General features: G+C 38.6%; 1 protein-coding gene and 1 non-coding gene across 2 annotated transcripts in view; both read right to left on the reverse strand.

Annotated features, from left to right (window-relative positions):
• Positions 1–15,728, reverse strand: part of ift172 (intraflagellar transport 172) — a 54,725-nt gene extending 38,997 nt beyond the window's left edge. The window contains exons 1-17 of the mRNA XM_026143517.2: positions 15,541–15,728; positions 14,803–14,946; positions 14,174–14,286; positions 14,040–14,079; positions 13,105–13,170; positions 12,575–12,654; positions 12,093–12,180; positions 10,647–10,861; positions 10,436–10,559; positions 10,047–10,142; positions 9,036–9,197; positions 8,504–8,557; positions 8,171–8,274; positions 7,149–7,234; positions 5,504–5,616; positions 1,665–1,832; positions 247–383 (exon numbers count right to left, since the gene is read on the reverse strand). Of these exons, the coding sequence (XP_025999302.2) occupies positions 247–383; positions 1,665–1,832; positions 5,504–5,616; positions 7,149–7,234; positions 8,171–8,274; positions 8,504–8,557; positions 9,036–9,197; positions 10,047–10,142; positions 10,436–10,559; positions 10,647–10,861; positions 12,093–12,180; positions 12,575–12,654; positions 13,105–13,170; positions 14,040–14,079; positions 14,174–14,286; positions 14,803–14,946; positions 15,541–15,579 (1,829 nt within the window). The 5' untranslated portion in view covers positions 15,580–15,728. The remainder of the gene's footprint in view (positions 1–246; positions 384–1,664; positions 1,833–5,503; positions 5,617–7,148; positions 7,235–8,170; positions 8,275–8,503; positions 8,558–9,035; positions 9,198–10,046; positions 10,143–10,435; positions 10,560–10,646; positions 10,862–12,092; positions 12,181–12,574; positions 12,655–13,104; positions 13,171–14,039; positions 14,080–14,173; positions 14,287–14,802; positions 14,947–15,540) is intronic.
• Positions 15,729–16,107: 379 nt separating this feature from the next.
• On the reverse strand, positions 16,108–16,179 carry trnaa-ugc (transfer RNA alanine (anticodon UGC)). Its single transcript has one exon. It is a non-coding gene; the product is annotated as a tRNA-Ala (tRNA).
• Between the last annotated feature and the right edge of the window lie 2,676 nt (positions 16,180–18,855).

Below are 18,855 nucleotides of genomic sequence, written 5' to 3' on the forward strand. Positions count from 1 at the left end.
GATCAAATCACAACACGCTGAAGGGAAGGATTATATCTCCCAGCTGGCCTGGAAGTGCTGAGGAAATACTCGAGAAGAGCTGGAGGAAGCTGCTGGATAAAAGGACATCTGGCCTGTTCTGCTCACCCTACTGTCACTGCGCCTCTGACCCAGAAAAGTGACGGGTGCAAGGAAGGACGGACGGATGTTCACGCTGCATCGTCATTTTGATAGGCTGTATGGTTTTATTTAGTGGGCTGTACTCACCTGTTATAATCTCCATCATCAACAGCCGTACCAAACTCAATGAGGCCTTCGTCGAGTGTGTATGTCACCATGTTGACGCCCTCTGTCACAATCACATCCGTCTTGCCATCGGCTCTTTTGAGATCCACAATGTCTCCCTGACAAAGAAAGGAGATACATATTATGCATAGGTATGAAACCTCCGCGCTGTGTTAATAAAGTGGAAAACGTGTTTTTCGTGCTACTGCATTTATTAGACAGTTTAAGCCAGAAAATGCTTAATCGATGAAGCTTTTACTTATAAAAATACATTTTGTCAGGTTTTTATATTCTGCAATTCTGCAGTATGCATGGACACAGGTTTACAACATCACAGCTTCATTAGTGGGTCAGTCCAGTCGACCACCATAATCAACTTGCACCCTCCAAATTCACATTATGGATGCTTTTAGCCAAGAAAAACAATGAGTACACTTAAATATACTTGCATAATTATAATGAAAGTTTTTGTTAAACCTTTATTTAACAAGATAAGAATGTCTTTCTTTTTGGAGAGTGTTCTCAGCCAATATATGCAGCATTAGCAAAGCAGGGTTTTTTTCTAGAAACCAGAGTGCGTAAAGAAAAGTTTCACAAGTACGTGGAGAACAGAAGTGCACACAGATTGGCCTTGGAACAAACATGATGGGCGTATGTTTCCCAGTTTGGCTCTTCAGAAGTTTTACGCTTTTGTTTTTCACATATTATTAGATAAAGGCATCAAAATAACGTTCCACATATATGGCTGGATGTATCACCAAGATAGCTGCTGAGTAGCAAAGTATATCAGAAATATTACATTTCAAAATTCAATTTATTTTAAGCCAGTTTTAGTTATACTGCACCCCTTCACAACTACAGTCATCTCAAGGCACTTTGGTACCCAATAATATGGTGATTATTAATGAGGATTTCCACTAAACACTATGAAATCAAATACTTTTAAAGGAATTATGACCAGCTCATAACAGCAGCAATTCTTTGTCCATTACTACCCTCTGCTATTGTCTACAAAATAAAAATGTCTTGCACAAAGCTCAGTGCACTTCGCAAAAACATAAATCAGCCACACAAGAGGCTGCTGCGATGGTTTTTATTATTAATGAGAACAGCAGCAAGTGTTAACGCAAGCAACTTTCAAAACCCTGCGCACACCAGGGGCGACTAACTGCCTCAGGACAGCGGCACAAAAAGCTGGTTCTCTGTTAAGGCTTTGCCAGCAACACAAAAAGGCTTGAGAACAGTAAAAATACAAAAACATGCAGCTTCAGTATAAACACTGTGGAGATATTAAAAATAAAAAGGTTTATCAAAACAAGCCGACCAGGGCAGATGCAGAGCCTCCAGTTAACGATGCCGACCATACTTAAATCACACTTACAAAGAAAACAAAAGCTCACCTTGACGGGGAACATGGTGACGGTCTCTGGGCTGTCAATGCTGTACCAGATGCAGAGGTTTCCCCGGTTTTGGGAGACCACCACATCGCTGCCAGGCACCCACTGGACGTAAGAGCAGAAACTCAGCAATGTGGTCTTCACGCCAGACTGTATGTCGTACAGATGGAGCTGCAGAGGACAGAGAAAGATAGAAAGATATAGAAATTCCTATTTTCATCATCAGGAAATGGTTTCAAGTCCAACAGTAAAGGCAAAGTCCAGCAAGTGTCACTGTACATAAGAATGGATTTCTCCAATTCCAGCTGTGACCATTAAATTTAAAGTTCGTAAATATAGAGTCCAGAGAGTTAATCTGGTTTATCTTCGCATAAAATAAAAAAATAGGTTCTATACAAAGGTAACAAAACCACTTTACAGTCCATCAAAGCTCATTTGTATCCACAATAATATTATATTTTTATTATATACTGTATAATTTAAATGTTTCATAGGAAGTTTATGCCGACAGTACTTTGCACCAGATTATCTTTTGCTATCTTTAAAATAGTCATTTCAAGAGTATTCAGAGCATCATCATCAGTGTGTGAATGGGTGAATGACTGAATGTAGTGTAAAGGGACTAAGTAAAGCGCTATACAAATACAGGCCATTTAGCATTTAGCATTTTACCATCATGGATCACCACTTAAAGTCAGGCTAAGTTGAATTTATTTAGATTTATTTTATTTGAATCATTGATTTATTTTTTGCACCTGCATTTGTTGGTTTAGTTTACTTATAACCTCATTAGCTCAGGAATGTAAGTTCCAGGCCCACTGCACAGCAGACCCACACTCCTTCCACCTGTTTGTTTCCTTTGGCCATGTCTCCATACCTTATTTTATTTTAATTCTTGAACTTCTGTAGGTACACTGACTCTTGGTTGTGACATCCTCTTTATAGCCAGTCTCTGGAATAAGCCAAGCCTTTATGTTTTCTTTGTTGTGGCAAAAATATGTAACTAGTACTTGGATTTTGGGGTGCATTTGAAGATATAATGTGGTTATTCTTCGATCTATAGAAAACCTGGTTGGTGAAGTTTGTTACCTTTAGGTAGGAGACCTTAAAAGTGAAAGAGTTGTTTCTCCTTGTCCACAGTACAAAAATAGGCCTTATGCATCTTCTAGTGTTAGGTCCATAATTTGTTGGACCTTTTGGCACATTAGGTCATTGTCAACCGTCCTAAAAATGTTTGTAAAAACTCCTTAAATTAAAGCTGAAAGTATGCACTTCAAACGCATCTTAATAGTCTTGTTTAAAACCCACTGGTTTACACAACAGGTTTTACTTCTTTTTATTCCATCCATCTGTTCTCTCCCACTTATTCTTGTCTAGGGCGAGAGGCAGGGTACACCCTGGACAGGTCGCCAATGTGCCACAGGGCTAACACACAGAGACAAACAACCATTTACACCTATGGGCAAATTAGAGTTACCAATTAATGTAACCCCACTAACTGCATGTCTTTGGACTGTGGGAGGAAGCCAGAGTACAGAGTACAGAAAACCCAAGCAAACATGGGGGGAACATGCCAACTACTGACAGCAAGACCCAAGCCTGATGGTGGAGCTGAACTCAGGACCTTGCTGTGAGGCAACAGCGCTATCTACCATGCCACCATGCTTTTTAATTCTTTCTTTTGAAATATACTACCTAAAATATCATGCTATGCATGAGAAAATGTGATAGATTAGATTGCATTTTCCTTTTCATCTTCCTTTTAGACCACCCTTGTTCTAATTGGCTGCTACTGGAAACCAAAATGTTTGAAAAGCAGGTAGAAGAGTACCCCAGCTCTGTGTGCCTGCATTTAGAGCAGTCTAGCCTAAAGCCTAAACACTTGGCCCACTCCCTTCTTTCTTTGAAAATGTAACCATGTTTGACATTCCACATACACTTTATGGCTTTATTATTACTTACATCCTTTATAGTATAATTTGTTGCCGCTGTACCATCTCTGGATTAACATTTTAGGTTTTCGATATATGACAGCAGAACACTTAAAGTAAAGATTCGATAGGAAACATTTTGCTAGCAACCTGTTCTTGTAGGTTGAGGTTTACATTAGCATAGTTAAACTCATTTGGCTTGAACAAAGTTGATTAACATCCAGCAGCTCCACGTGAAAACTCCCACTGCAATAATCTGTTCCACTGTGCACTTGATGAGAATGTAGATTCTATAAGCTACAGAGACTCCCGCAGCACTTAATGTGCATGTGTGAGTATGTCAGACCGCCCGCTGATGTAATCAGCTTCCTTAATGCCCTCCCCACACCCACCATCACTAATTTTAATAATGCTTTGTCTATAGTCTCACCCGGGTGCTCAGCTTGCCAACTTTAAAATGCAATGAGGACAAGCAGCCTGTTGATAAGGTCATCTGAAAGCAAGGAGCAATTAAAGAAACATTTTATGACTCTTTACTGTTGAAAAAAAAAATGGGAAAATGAAATTTCTCCCAGATTGTGGAGTATACGGAATTGCAGTTGGGAAACCACCATTAGTGCTGTAATAAAGGTAAAAGTTAATAACCACTGCAGATCAGATGAATTAACATTTACAGTAAACCTGGGCATAAAAAACATTTCACTGAAAAAAAAATCTGCACACGAGCCACAAAGTTTTTCAGTGATTGCAGAGATTTTTTTCTGGCACTAATTACCGTCAAACTTTTCTATTCTTCTACTTCTTCTTCAAGTCATTGATGGTCATAAATATTTTACAATCTCTTTCGCTAAAGTTGATTTTGCATATACTAAAAGGAAACTTGTACACTAGATTTGTAAAACTGAATTATGTGTCACAGCAAGTCACACTGGAGGAAAAAGTTAGACTCCACAGAGGGATTCTCAATTACCTGAGTTCTCCTTGTCTTTGCCCCAAGGCTTAAACATCAAACTTTTTTTTTACCCCGAGGCAACAACTGACAGCATCTCGCTGCTGCTCTCATCCTCCACACAAGGCCTCTGTGAATCTCAGCAACCTCTTACATATAACCAGAGGAAAATGAATACTGTTTTTTAAATGGGGTCTATGACAGCAAAATTAATGTTTTCCCACTTATATGACATAAGACGTAACTAAAGGGAAAAAAAATTAGTTTTGTGCAAAAAAAAAAAAAGGCTTTTAAATAGGGACAGTTCAACGTCATGAAGAATTAACATTTAAAGGCCTAGTTTGCTTTTACTCCATCCAGATTATTATATACAGTACGATCTATATAGAGATGTCTGCCTTCCCTGGAACATATCTGTACCAATTAGAGCTCAACTTGTGAATTTCTTAATACAATATAATCTTTCCCAGACATTAAACATCGTTATAAAAGCAGATTAAATGTTCACGCTACACCAGAAAGCACTTTCCAATTTTCCTCTAGTCTTATTGTTTTATTCTTTTGTTGATTAATCTTACTCCTTTGGGACTCAAAAACAGCGGGACAAGTGGGAACCGTGTCATTTAAAGGGATCAAAAGCCAAAAAAAGAAAAGTTGGTAACCTCTGATTTAAACCCTATAGCTAACATTTCATGCCTTTCATGGTTAATTTATGGCACCCCCTGGTGGCAAAGACGGTTTCACATTTATCTTGACTGTCAGTCAGAAAGGCTGGATGACCAAAATGGTTCAAAACAGAGCCACAGCGCCTGTTTTGGATGATGGACATGGCCATAACTAAAGAAATGCCCCTAGCATTGACAGCCTTTTCTACTTTCCTCATCACACTGTCTATCATTTGCCCCCTCGCTCTCTTTTTGCCTCTGGGTCTCTATCTCATTGTGCCGAGGTTTTATTCTTACCCGCAGCTTCTTGTCCCTGAACAGCAGTTTGCACCCGGTTTCATTGAGCTCCAGCCAGTCAATCTTGGAGTCGTGGCTGATGGTTCCCAGATTGTAGCCTCCGGCCAAGTCCACTGAGGGGAGAAATAAACCGACAGATTAACTGAGTCAGACTGCCAGTGTCTAGCTAACGCTGGCCTTTTATTCAAGATCACAAATCAGCTAGTTCTTTTATAATTTTCCATAATTCTATCAGGCAGAGCCTGAGCTGTTTCTCTGCTCTCAAAATGTACCTTCTTTGGGATCCAGCTGATATTAGTGTGCTGATGTGAGGCCTATACAGTCTTTTTAATTAAAATGGGGGTTATTGTCCACACAGAGCTAACTGACTTTATACTGCAGTTATTGTAGGTATATTACTTTAGGAGTTTAATATTATGGTAAGTAATCATATGGGCTGGCTGAGTTCCTATATGCTATGACTTGGTCAAATACTACCAGTTTTCACTGAGTTGTATTTGGAACAAAAAGGTGGAATTATCCTCTTTGAGGCACAGGTACCTGTGTATGGGCCTCAGTAAAGTGAAGTTCAGTTACATAATGATTTCATTTATGCCTGTTTGCTTTCCTCTTGTGAAGAGTCTCTGCAACCTGCTGTTACCCGTAACACCCTCCTCTGCGTAGCTCTGGGGAGACATTTACTTTTGCGCATAATATATGTACAATATGACTGAAAATGTCAAAAGCAATAATATAGATCCAATTAACAAGTATGACTTTAATGTCTTATTTATAAATGCTATTAATATATGTTATATGCTCCCCTCAATGACCAGAGGCAGACTTTCATTATGAAGAACATGGCCTTATAACTTCATTTTTAGTCAGCCCATCATACACCATGCTGTCCAGTAGGCCTCCATAATATATTCACCCGCTGCTTAGAATAGTCCCCGAAAAATCTACTGTTTCGTCCTGTTTACATAATATTAGCCTAAAACACTTTTATAAGCACATTTATAAGATAAAACTTTCTTGAGGATGTTTTATGTTTTCAGTACAAACCAAAAGCCTTCAAGGTGTGGGCCAAAGACAAATAATGATTATTTCATGGGAAAATGTAATTAATTTATGAGAACATGAATTACCTTTATGTTTAACTATTACAACTAAGGGTGTACTCACAATATGCAATCTGTACCATGCTGAGCACATCTGACACCCAAAGTTTCTTTAACTGCGACCTGGCCACTGAAAGACTCAAGCACAGTATTCCAATACTTCCTCAACGACAGCCTCCATTAAAATCTCTGTGGTAAATAATTAATAAATATAAAGGGAATGTGAGAGAACAGCCTGCCATAGCTCACAAAAATGGTCCAATTAAGCCACAAACGCATGAAGCCGTGTGTGCTTTTGAAAGAGACAGACAGCGAGCACAAGGGGGAGGAGCTAACATGCTGAGACTAACTGGGGTGTGTTCAGTCACTGAGCGCAGCGTGAGCTCAGGTCATTGGGGGAGTGGGGAGGGACTATGCCTACTGCAAAAGCACCCTGAGTGTTAAATCCTTTTCTGAACCTGGACAGTCACATTTTGAATAGACACAATTACAGTCTCACTTTCTCTCTCTCTCACACACACACACACACACAGTTTTTTTCTTACCAATAGCAATAGTCTTTATGTCAATCAGATAAGCGAGCTTCTTGTTGTCTTCAACTCCTTTCTGCTTCCTCTCATTTAGTCGGACACTAGACACACACACACACACACACACTTGGTTTAAATGACATGACTGCATTCAGCGAGATATGGTTTTATCAAGTAATAACCCAGCATTAGTGCAGCGTAACTGGCTTCAGCTGCTCTTCATTATGTTAAATCCCAGGATGAACCTGGTCATGAATTTGTCATGCTGCAGTGTCCAGCCGGAGGCGAGCAGCAGCCAGAGTATCCGACAGCCATCAGTCACAGAAAGGCTGACAGCGCTGACACTTCTGACAGCTCTGAATACATTAACATAGATGTGTGCTGACTAGTTGGTTTAGCCTCACTGACTCCTGCGGACTCCTTACTGTAATGATGCAGAGGATTTCTCCAAAACTCAATACCGCCATCTAATGGTCATGGCTGAAAGCACTTATGAGAACGCATCAGGGTTAATGTTTGTGTCTCTGTTTGTACCTTATGTATATAAATTTGTCATTTTTTTAATTGTTCAAGACAGGAAAAAAATTTGGATTTCTCTTTAGTTTTTCAGTATATTACAAATGCTGTATTCAAAAAGATAATGCATGTTTGAATAATCCAAAATATTCCTGTTTGGAAGTGAGATATTGATTTCATTGCCAATATGCAAAACTATCATTCATTGCAGGTTCAGGCTATTACCATAAATCAATTTTTGGACAATTTTGTAAATGGATGATGAAAGATGTGCTCGTGACACTGCTGCTGAATCGTTTTTGTTGCAGGGCACGGTGACATAAATGTTTGTAATCGCCTGAAATTTCTCCTAGTGTGACTTTTAATCAGAATTATACAGTTGCAACCCCCATCAGCAGATCACTAATACTGCATGCGTGGGACTGTTTCACATCTGTTCCTTAGAACCAAACAAACCGGTTGAGGTGCTCGAGTGTTACTCAACAGACTGCTTCTGCATAATTATGAGGAACGGAGCCAACCTGATGAGGTGGGGGTTCATAAATTCCGTGCGAACTGATCCCAGAATCTCGTTGCTGCTGTACTCCACCAAGCTCAACTCCCCGGCATTAAATATCATGCACACCTGAAAACAGAAACAAGAACAGGGCTGTGAATACAGCAGAGTGAAGAATGTACTTTTATGGACAACATGACAGGACCTGATATATAACCTCCTTCGCCGAGATAATTATATTTACTAAACACTAGGCCTTTGTGCTCCTTGGCAAGCCTCTAAATGTGGTTTGGGGGTTTTTTTTAATAAGAAAACAAAAACAATTTGCACACTGTCTAAATGGTTAGTGTGTACTCACTGTTTCATTTTCAAAGAAGAACTTTTCATTTCCCCCAGAGCCAGTCCAAGGCACCTGGGAGAGGACAGAGAAAGCAAAATTAACTGTAATACAAATATTACAACAATACTGCGAACATAACACAATTACACAGTGTGAAGAACGCATTTACTGTGAGAATCTGACATTAATGTTTGTGAACCACACACTCTTATTGCGCCATAATGATGTGATTAACTGATTACTCATGTTTAGTTGTTAAGTATATGTGACAGAGAACAAAAATTGACAGTTTATGACCAAAAAAATGTAACAGCATGTCAGCTTGCATATTCTCTAGCATGGGGTTGCACGCCTATAAATGTTGGGTCTCTCTAGCCCATTGAACTAAAAGACCTTTTATTAAATGCAGAGACCTAACTTCAAAGCCTTCACCTGAATTTTTGGTCACAATGTTTCCCTTCTCCTATATTATTCCCTTCCAAGAGTACCACTCCTGTTACTTCTTTGTTTTATGGTATATTCTTTTATGGTATAATACTTGAGGTCCAACCTCGCTTAATTTATTTGTCAGGAGATCTCCCAGCAGGAGAGTATCTGATGTGTGAGCCATCAGGTAGCGATCTTTCCCCATGATCTTCACTTCTTCTATCTCATAACCGTAATAGGACTTCAGGACAACCCGAGTTCCTGTGGAGAGGTTCTTTACTATCACCTAGAATTAAAAGAAACAAAACAAAACATATTCCATCTTTACTTACGGTTTTGAAATCCAGTAACAATCGATTCACACACACTGATATTTGATACTTTCAACCTGTTAATCCTGTTAAAACGACAGTCAGTTCAGTGTGGTGGTCATTCCAAGCAGCAAAGTTAATCGCAAGAGACTCCTTCTTGTGTGTGTTCATAATGTGTGTATTTATTGTATAGTTTTAATTACTACTTTGCTTTTGCAAATTAGTGTGGCCTACAAGTAATGTAGTGTGCGGCACAGACTCATGCTTATTCCTATAAAAATAAAAATATTAAATTAAAAACATGGCTTTTTTTTTTAAAGATATTTTCTTAGAATTAGCAATTAGTGTTGTTTTTCCCTATTTTCTAAGGGTAACATTATAAACAACAACAAATTATCTATGGGAAATAATAAAAAAAGGCAGATATATTAATGTTTGATGGCTTAAAAATAATGAAAAACAAACAAGATGTGTATTTCCAGCATGGCTTTTTTTCCAGACTACTGTAAACATAATTTTCTGCTACATTTAATTTGTCAATTAAGAAGAAAATCAGATAAACAAAAAGGCTGGATGATTGTTTTCGGAGCTCATCTCTTTCTTAATCATACAGGGCTGCTTGTTGCACCTGAATTCATTAAGTCTGCATTACTGCTCTCACAAAATCAACGGGGCTGTTTTCACATCGTCTGTTAATTAGCAGAAGAAGGAGAGCAAAGAGACGTCTGAAATTGCCTATTTGGTTGTCTGTTTGTCTAATTTAGTGAAATTACAAACACTGTGGTTCAGCACTGATGATTTTCTTGTTGCCTGGCTGTTCCTACCTGGCTCAGGCCAACGTAGGTCACTTCATACTTGTTCTTGTAGATGGTTCTTCGCAGGCAGCAGTCAAACAGCTCCACTCCCCCACACAGTGTTCCCTGTTGAGACACAATCAACAATTAAACACCTAAAAAACGCAATTTACATTTTCTAATCTGTTTTTTTTTGGTCATTTTCAGATGGTAGCAGCACAGAAATAATAGTTATTGTAGAACATACATGCTTTCAGAGTCATCATAGGCTGTTGGAGTCAAGAGTTGGTGAAAAAAATGGACACCAAAAGGCATCTTAACACAATGTTGAACTTAAAGTCACACTGCAGGTTAAAATAACGTTTTTTTAACCTTTATTTAAGCAGACAGTCACAGAATGCGTTAGATCAAGTATTTACAGCGCAGAGGCGTGATCCGTCTTTCTTCCAGGCCAAGCTGGTGATTGTGTAGAGGTTGGAAATTTCTTTAGGTTTGGCTTCATCCCACATTCCTCTCCTCGGAGCCCAATTAAACACCCGCAACCTGGACAAACATCACAAAGGAAAAACAAACTTAGCAGAAACATCATGATAAACTTTCACTTTAACTGTAAAGCTGCCACACACCGACCGGTCAAAGCTGCCAAACACCACAGATTCCCCACTGGGGCTGGCGACAGCCACGGTGAACTCCTTCTCTGTTCGGTCGCGGCTGTAGTCGAAGGTCTGCAGGATGTGTCCCTCTCTGCTGTAGGCCACCACCTTCTTGTCACAGCCCCCCACCATGATGCTGTTTGCACCCCAGGCTAGAGCGTAGGGTGGGCACAAGTGTGTCAGAAGCTTACCCTGTGGCAAGTAAACAAATGTGTGAGAAGATATGTGTTGAATGGTGTAGAACTTTTAAAATAGGAATAAAAAATGCATGAAGGCAAACAATCTGTAGCTGTGTTCACTCATGCACTGAAGACCTGAACTTTTCCAGACATGCTGGAGGTGCAGTCACATTAAAAATTAAATCTTTTCTAACCCTCCAGCTCATTAATACACACTCTGTGTGACGTCTGATTGCATCAATACGAGAACAGTGCAGGTAATAGTCTGGTAAATTTAAAGCATGTAAGTGGTCATCCTGTTTCCTGCCTCCTGTGTGCTGTATGCAGGCAATACTAGACTAAACGTGCCATGGTTCTTGTTATATCTGTGTCTGTCAGCAGGTTTATTCTTTTAAGTCTTCCTGGTACTTTCTCTGTTTGTTTTTTTCTTTTAGTTACTTCCTGTTTTACTTAGTTTTAGTTTTTTTCTTTCTTCTTTTGCTTCTTTCCCTCCTTCATCATCAGGAGTCTCTTATTTGTGCCTCCTCTTCTTCTGCTTCCACCAGTCGGTGACCTGAAATTCAGTCTGATGTTTACCATGCTGCAAAATCTCTCAATTCCCAAAATGCATCTAGAGAACAGAGGATAACAGAGGAGGCTTGTTGGAATTGCTGGAGGATACACAGGTGTATCCTTCAGGGAAGTGTTTTCATCTTAAGTGTATAAAAGAGGTGTGACACACAGCTGGAATATACGGACCAAGATTATTTAAATGCTTGTTGCACGCATCTTAGATGGGACTAAGACGTGAGCAGAGGTGTTGATGATGTGCAATTTGGGAAATGAGAAAGGGGAATTATTTGCCCCACGCTCATTAGTTCACGTGTTTGACTGTTTCCACTTGTGCCTAGGGTTGATGCGTGTGCATAGATTATCCTGTATGTCTCCTTTTCTTGGGTGTTTCCCAGTTTGCCTCATTATGCTCTGTGTTTTTTCTGTTTCATTCACTTTAAGACTTGATGTTCTTGTTTTTTGTTTTCTGTTCTTTTTTTTTAACCACTCCTTAAAGGCCTGTTTTTTAATTCATTCTGTGTGACTCCTGCTTCTGCTCATGACAAAGCAGAATTTTTCCTATAGTGAGAATGCGTCTGAAAATGATCATTTCCATCAGTGAAAAGAACAACTTTGTACAATGTCTTAACCTGATTTCCCAACATTTTCTGGATTTCATGTGTGAAAAAACAGCTCCTGTAGGTGAATTGTACCTGTGATTCCCCTGAGCCTTCATCATCAAAGAAGTACCGCACAACTGTCCCATCAGCATGGCCCGATATGATCCCTTTACCAGAGACACTGACACAGAGCAGAGATCTTAAAAATGACACGCAGTGCCCGCAGAACAAATGCAGCAAAGCAGACAATTATTTCACAAGCTATACACATGGGAAATAGCTCATAACTTTAATAAGGTCAGCCCACACTTCACGCTGGGACCCTTGTACAACTTTTTGGTAAAAAGAAAAAAAATCTTTTTGATTTTGATTTTATGGTATTTATACAAAGAAATCCTAATCATAAAAGCAGTTTCTGCACAGTAGTTCCTATTTTCAAGTTTATCAGCTCATCTTCAGACTCAATACATATACGTGTGTGTGTGTGTGTGTGTGTGTGTGTGTGTGTGTGTGTGTGTGTGTGTGTGTGTGTGTGTGTGTGTGTGTGTATGTGTAAAGATATTTTAAGCACTCACTTTGATGCCAGTGAGACAACCCAGGATTCTGTGGCGTAGATGGTTGAAGATTTGTTTGTCTGAGTGTTGGCAAGCCGAATCTGTAAAAAAACATCAGAGAACTTAAAATATCCTTAAAATATCCAAGTACACTGCGGTTGGATTTAGAGAGGAATACAAAGACTTAACATCCCAACTGGAAAAGGCTGTGAAAATATTTCACATTTACTGCATAAAGATGAAGTAATACAGATTTTTCCCAAGAGGTTTTAATGCATCTAAATTATGTTCTATAAATTCACTGATGCATATATTTCTTTTTACTAACATCTTTGTATTTGTATGTATGGGTACATTTCTAAATGAATTATTTATGATTCTGACAGTTTTTGAACTCTACAGAAAAAAGCTTTGACAAAGAAATCAGACCATGTGGAACTAAAATGTCTACAAAAATCTAAAGGATACAACTGTTATTCTACTACACCCATATATAATTCCTGATACTTTTACTTAATATTAAAAAAAAACGTGAAATATCCAAGACATACCTTGCCTTCAACTAATCCGTAGACAATAGCATTCTCTGCAGGCCAAAGAAGGCATGTCACAGCACTCTGCAATAAAGATAAGAAAATAACACAACCATGTTGTTGCAGGTGATGACACAAAGTTGAAAGACAGCTGAAAAATGTAATGTCATGTTTATAAGGAAAACAAAACTTATAACCCAATTAAAAACTAATACCAGAATAGATTCATCAACAGCTAAGCCCTGCAAAGTGTATTCACTTTGAACTCTACAAACAAAAAGGTTTGACAACCGAATCAGACCACGTGGAACTAAAATATCACAAAAATTTAAAGAACACAACTATTAGTCTACTACAATTATACACATGCGTAGAAAACAGAACATATCTGATCATTTTTTAATTTTATATGTCTAAATGATTTATAATAAAATATTTTAATCAGTCCTCATTTGTTATCCATGTCTTTGTTTTCTGTAGTAGTAGATCGTAGTAGGTGCTCATATTAAACATGTTCAAAGTTTGAAAAAATAAAATGACCACAGTGTGTGTGCAAATAATCCCTGTGAGCCAAAAACTCAGGCTTTAGATTACTATTAACTCTCAGATTCAACAGCACAGAGACTCCATCGACATGCCCTTCAAACCTTTTGTTTGCATGCAGCAGCCAATTAAACACAGCTGGCATAAAGAGAGGAACTAAAACTACTTGCTTCAGAGGTGAGATTATCTGAGACAGGTGGACTAAATGATGATTAGTCTGAACTTTAAACTAAGCAAAGCTACACTGTGCAAAAGTATAAAACCATATGCTGAAAATGAGTTTAATAGATTCCTTTTATGGAAAGAAAAGTTTCAAGTTTTGACAAAAAGTTTTGACAAAAAGCATAGTCACTGCCACTTTTAGCGTGCTCCTCAAGGCAATAACAATGCATTAAATCACGTTTTCTTACCGTCTGAATAAATTTATTGCAGATGACTTTCTTGTCCCCCCTAGGAGAGACGAGAAAACCGATTAAAACTTCTGCTTCGAATTGTACCAAAATGTAAACTATTGAGAAAAATGGAACTAAGCAGAGGTAATTACCAGTCCTCTCCGATTCTGTAGACAAAGATGATATTGTCGGATTGGCCGATGGCAATTTTCGTGGAATCTGGTGAGAAGGCCATGTCATTTACAACATAGCTCTGCTTTCCATACTGAGAAAATAATACATATCAGTAATTATTATTATAGAAAAGCACTATAACATAATAACACACCAACAAACCCACAATGCTCCTGGCCTATAGAAATCTGTCATGGGGGCCCCGCGTGGTAAAACTGTAGGACCTGCTTGGGCAAACACACAGGGAGGCCCCACAGTGTAGGGCCAAGATGTGCCCTACATTTCAGCCCACAGTGGGCTGTCAACAGTGTGGGTTTCTCCACAGTGGCCTCACATGGGCCCCAAGAGGATATGTTTGCTGGATAGATACCCAGTTGCATTTAATATAGATTTTACAAAGCCACTTGGTGTAGGCTACAAATACAAGCACAGAGTTCAAAATAAATGGGTGTTGTCACAATGGCTACACCCATCTTTTATATACAGTCTATGATTCCAGCGACACATTTGGTTAATGGCAAGTAATTCATCATAATTTCTTTACATTATATACAGCACCTCCTTTCATACACACATGCAGCTCAAAGGACAACGGGATTTGTCTCACCTTGGCGTCCACAGGTTTTGTGGAGAACTTGTCCCTGCTCTCTCCATGCTCATCATACAGCAACACCACCCTGTCCACAGTGCAAACAGCGAACTTGATGTTGTTTGGTGCCCATGCCATGCAGGTAACTTTGGCAGCAAACTCCTGTCAAAGCAGGTAAACAAATCAATCCTAAAGCACTTGTTTTATAGACTTGCTCTTATATGATGTCCTCTTTTAAAATCCTTCTAATGATTGTGTATCTGTTACACGTGTCTTTATGCTTCTACTCTAAATGAAAATCAGTGTTTCTCTCTGTTTTATCTTGTGTTTGGCCCTGATTTCAGTCTTTCTATAAAATCATGCTTTAACTGTCTGCCTAATTGTTGTCTATTTTTGCCAGTAGAGATACTCTTCCTTATGAGCGACAGATAGATGTTAAATTTGATCAGACACGATAGATTTAGGTGTTTTAAAATCCATTTAGCACGTGCAGACTTTTGGCCATGTATTAATCATAAACGCAGCGTTTATGTGCTAGCAAGCCTGGCTAGTGCAAAAATCCGCTTTCAATGACAGTTCAGCGTGGGTCAGTAAAATCAAATTCATGCAATAAATAAATAAATATATCACGAAACTGGTGCGCAGTTTCAGCTTTCTAGTATAAACATTATTATCTGGCTTCCAGAACCAGTTATTGTTAGCTAACTCGCGCTGGCTTCCTAGCACTACTTACCGTTAGCTCACTCGTCAACTTACCCGGGAGGTTAAAAGTGTCTTGATATACTTCAGTTGCATTCTGAGGGAAGCTCGTACACAGAATGGTATTATTACTGCTGGAATATTCCTCAGATTTTGGTCATTTTGCTAGCGAGCCAGGGCTAGCGCAGAGGAGGTTGGAAGTAAACTAACTGTGATCTCCTTAGTTACCGCTGGGGCGGGACTTGCGGTGCGTTCATAACAATAGGAAATGTGAATGTTCTCGGACAGTTTGCCAGCTCTCGCGCTTTTGTTTCTGCAAAAGGATGCCATTAAATAATTAAAACAATTTTAACCCGGTAGAGTCGTTCCAGGTTACGCCACAGGCCGTGAACAGAACTGCTTAGATTATGTGATTTCTATCCGTTTATTCTGTTTACTCTCTAAAGATGCTACGATTTCCGTCATTATATATCAGCCGTCAAATGACAGAATTCCCGGAGCTAAACCATGTCCACGTTTAGTAAGGGAAGAGTTCAGTTTAGATGTGATATTTAAATAGTCACATTTTAGACTAAGATTAAAAAGTTTTGAGGAAATTTCCCCCAAAAAAGAAAAGAAAAAATATGGAGATGCCGGGGATTGAACCCGGGGCCTCATACATGCAAAGCATGCGCTCTACCACTGAGCTACATCCCCTTCCGTATAGGAGCCGCGAATGTAGTATATTTATTCGCATACATCTGCACTATACCCACACTTGCTAACTGTTTCTTCGCTATATCATACTTGTTTAAAAGACAATTTCAATTCCTCATATATTATGTACATTGCTTAAACTTTCTTCAGGCATACCAAACCGTTGAATAAAAATATTAAAGTTAAATAAATGTAAATTTATGAATAAGTCTGGATTGTAGCCCCCACAAACTCAGCCTGCCAGATTGCGCACTTGTGAAATTTGCTGTTAACATCACTTAAGATTTATCTTTTACTTTTCATAATCTCTATATATTATTAGCCATTTAAATGGTGAATACACATCACACATTTTACGTCAATATCAAAATTGTAAGAGTTATAAGAACGTTTTTTCCTGTGCACAGAACAAAATGTTAAATTGCCGCTGCAGATACGCCCCTCTAGCGTGGTGACGTAGAGGTCACGTGGAAGTGTTAATCTTCCAAAGTGTACCAAGGTGTACCGGAAATCAGCGAAACCCTCAAGTGTATGACGAGATGTTGCCAATTTTTATGTCGCACAAAATCAGAGACAAACACATGTAAATTGTTTACTAAAATTTAGGATGCATATTGGCTCTAAAACAAAGTTACTCTAAATTTTTGATTCATGTAAACAATTTACTTATTTTCATGACAATATGTATTTTGTTGACTTCTAAAGATAAGAATTTATATACTCTGAATCAGTGTTGGTCAAGTTACTTGAAAAAAGTAATCAGTAACTAATTACTGATTACTCCCCCAAAAAAGTAATCCCGTTACTTTACTGATTACTTATTTTCAAAAGTAATTAATTACTTAGTTACTTAGTTACTTTTTAAAAACACGATTTACAACCTGAAGAGGTGATAAAGTGATAGATCTTTCAGCCCAATTCTACTTTTTCTACATAATCCATCATACAAAATGTAATCAAATGGAAAAGTCTCTTTTTTTAACTTGTTTTATCAGTTTTAATCTTTTAACTTTATGCATCAAGCAAAACATTTAATTATATGCAACATTCTCTGACTTGAATAAATTAGTTTAACATTTAAACCTATTTTCTGCACATTCCAGCACATAAAATAAAATATTTTTTGTGTTTACACTCACTCTTTCAAACAGATGCAAGTAAAACACAGCAGAAAATAAATAAAGTCAAAGACTCAGCGGTCCTTTTGCTCTATTTTCACCTGTAAAGCAGGAGCAGGGTAGGCGGAGGGTTACCCTGGTGCAGGTGTGCTGCGGTCAGTTGAAGAATCCGCGCGAGTGTCTCTGTGAGTTTCCCATCACGTCGTAGCTACTCGGTGCTTGCTCGGAAGTTTAGGGGTTTTTTTCGCTGTAAAAAGAAGTTTTCTTCCCACGCACGATGGACGCTAATGTTTTTGTCACTTTTTATGGAATCAAACTCAAAGTAAGGTCAGTACTTCCACACTTTAAACGCTGCACGCTCATACTCTCTCCCGCACTCGATATATTATCCATTGTTGATCTGCACACAGCTGCTGTCACCAACGTCGCACTTGCTTACGTCACTGTCATGAGACATTCTCGCAAAAAAAATCACGGTTTTAGTAACGCAGTAACGCAGCGTTCCTACGGGAAAGTAACGGTAATCTAATTACCGATTTTGCAATAGTAATCCCTTACTTTACTCGTTACTTGAAAAAAGTAATCAGATTACAGTAACGCGTTACAAGTAACGCGTTACTGCCCATCTCTGCTCTGAATACTTGGCATTGGAACCAACTATTGAAATTATTAAGTTAAAGTATAAAAACTTTTCAAACACCTTCTTCTTATCCCATACTTCTCCAAATTCCACAGTAATTGTGTCAATTTTGTATTGAGGCAAAAACCTTTCATTAGGTTAATAGAAACACTAACACTTATATTGTAAGGTAAATACCGTACAATAATAGCGCCTACATTTTCCTAAATCATGTTCTTTTTAAGGCATAGAGATATAATTTTTTTCATTAATATTTTTTGTAACATTTTTTAAAGTTGAAAGTTCTCTGGTGTTTGGGCGATCAGATCCCAGCAAACTAAACAGGGCACGAACGAATGTTGGACAATGTGGGTATGTCAGTAATGATAAGTGTTAGTGTAATTTATGGGGTTTATTTATTTAAATTATTATTTAATAAATCTAACTTGGGAAAAATATTGCAAACAGCCTAGTCTCAAATTCTACTAAAAGTTGATTCTGTTCATCTGGACGTAGCGTTTTGTGGGAGAAACGTTTCGTCACTCATCCAAGTGACTTCTTCAGTCTCAGCTGACTGCAGGGTTCTCCAAATCTTATAAACAGTAAATTTGCATAATGACTGAAACCAGCCCACCGAGGGAACAATGGGCTGGGAGGTCAGTTCCTTAATCATAATTATGCAAATTCTCATGACTGTTGATCAACAACCACTGACCAAAACCCATTGATCAAAGACCACAGATCAATGGCCATGACTACCATTCACAGAGAGTTGGGGAATGGCTGCAATCACAGCATTGTAAGATGGCGAAAGATGTACCCTTAGGCCCCCTCCTTGATTCAGAGATGGTCTTTCCCTTTTCACGTAAATGGCCTCCTTGACTCCGCGCTCAAACCAGCGTTCCTCCTGTCCAGGATGTGCACATCCTCATCATTGAA

The sequence above is a fragment of the Astatotilapia calliptera genome, chromosome 15, assembly GCF_964374335.1.
Source record: "Astatotilapia calliptera chromosome 15, fAstCal68.1, whole genome shotgun sequence".
NCBI classification, from domain to species: Eukaryota; Metazoa; Chordata; class Actinopteri; order Cichliformes; family Cichlidae; genus Astatotilapia; species Astatotilapia calliptera.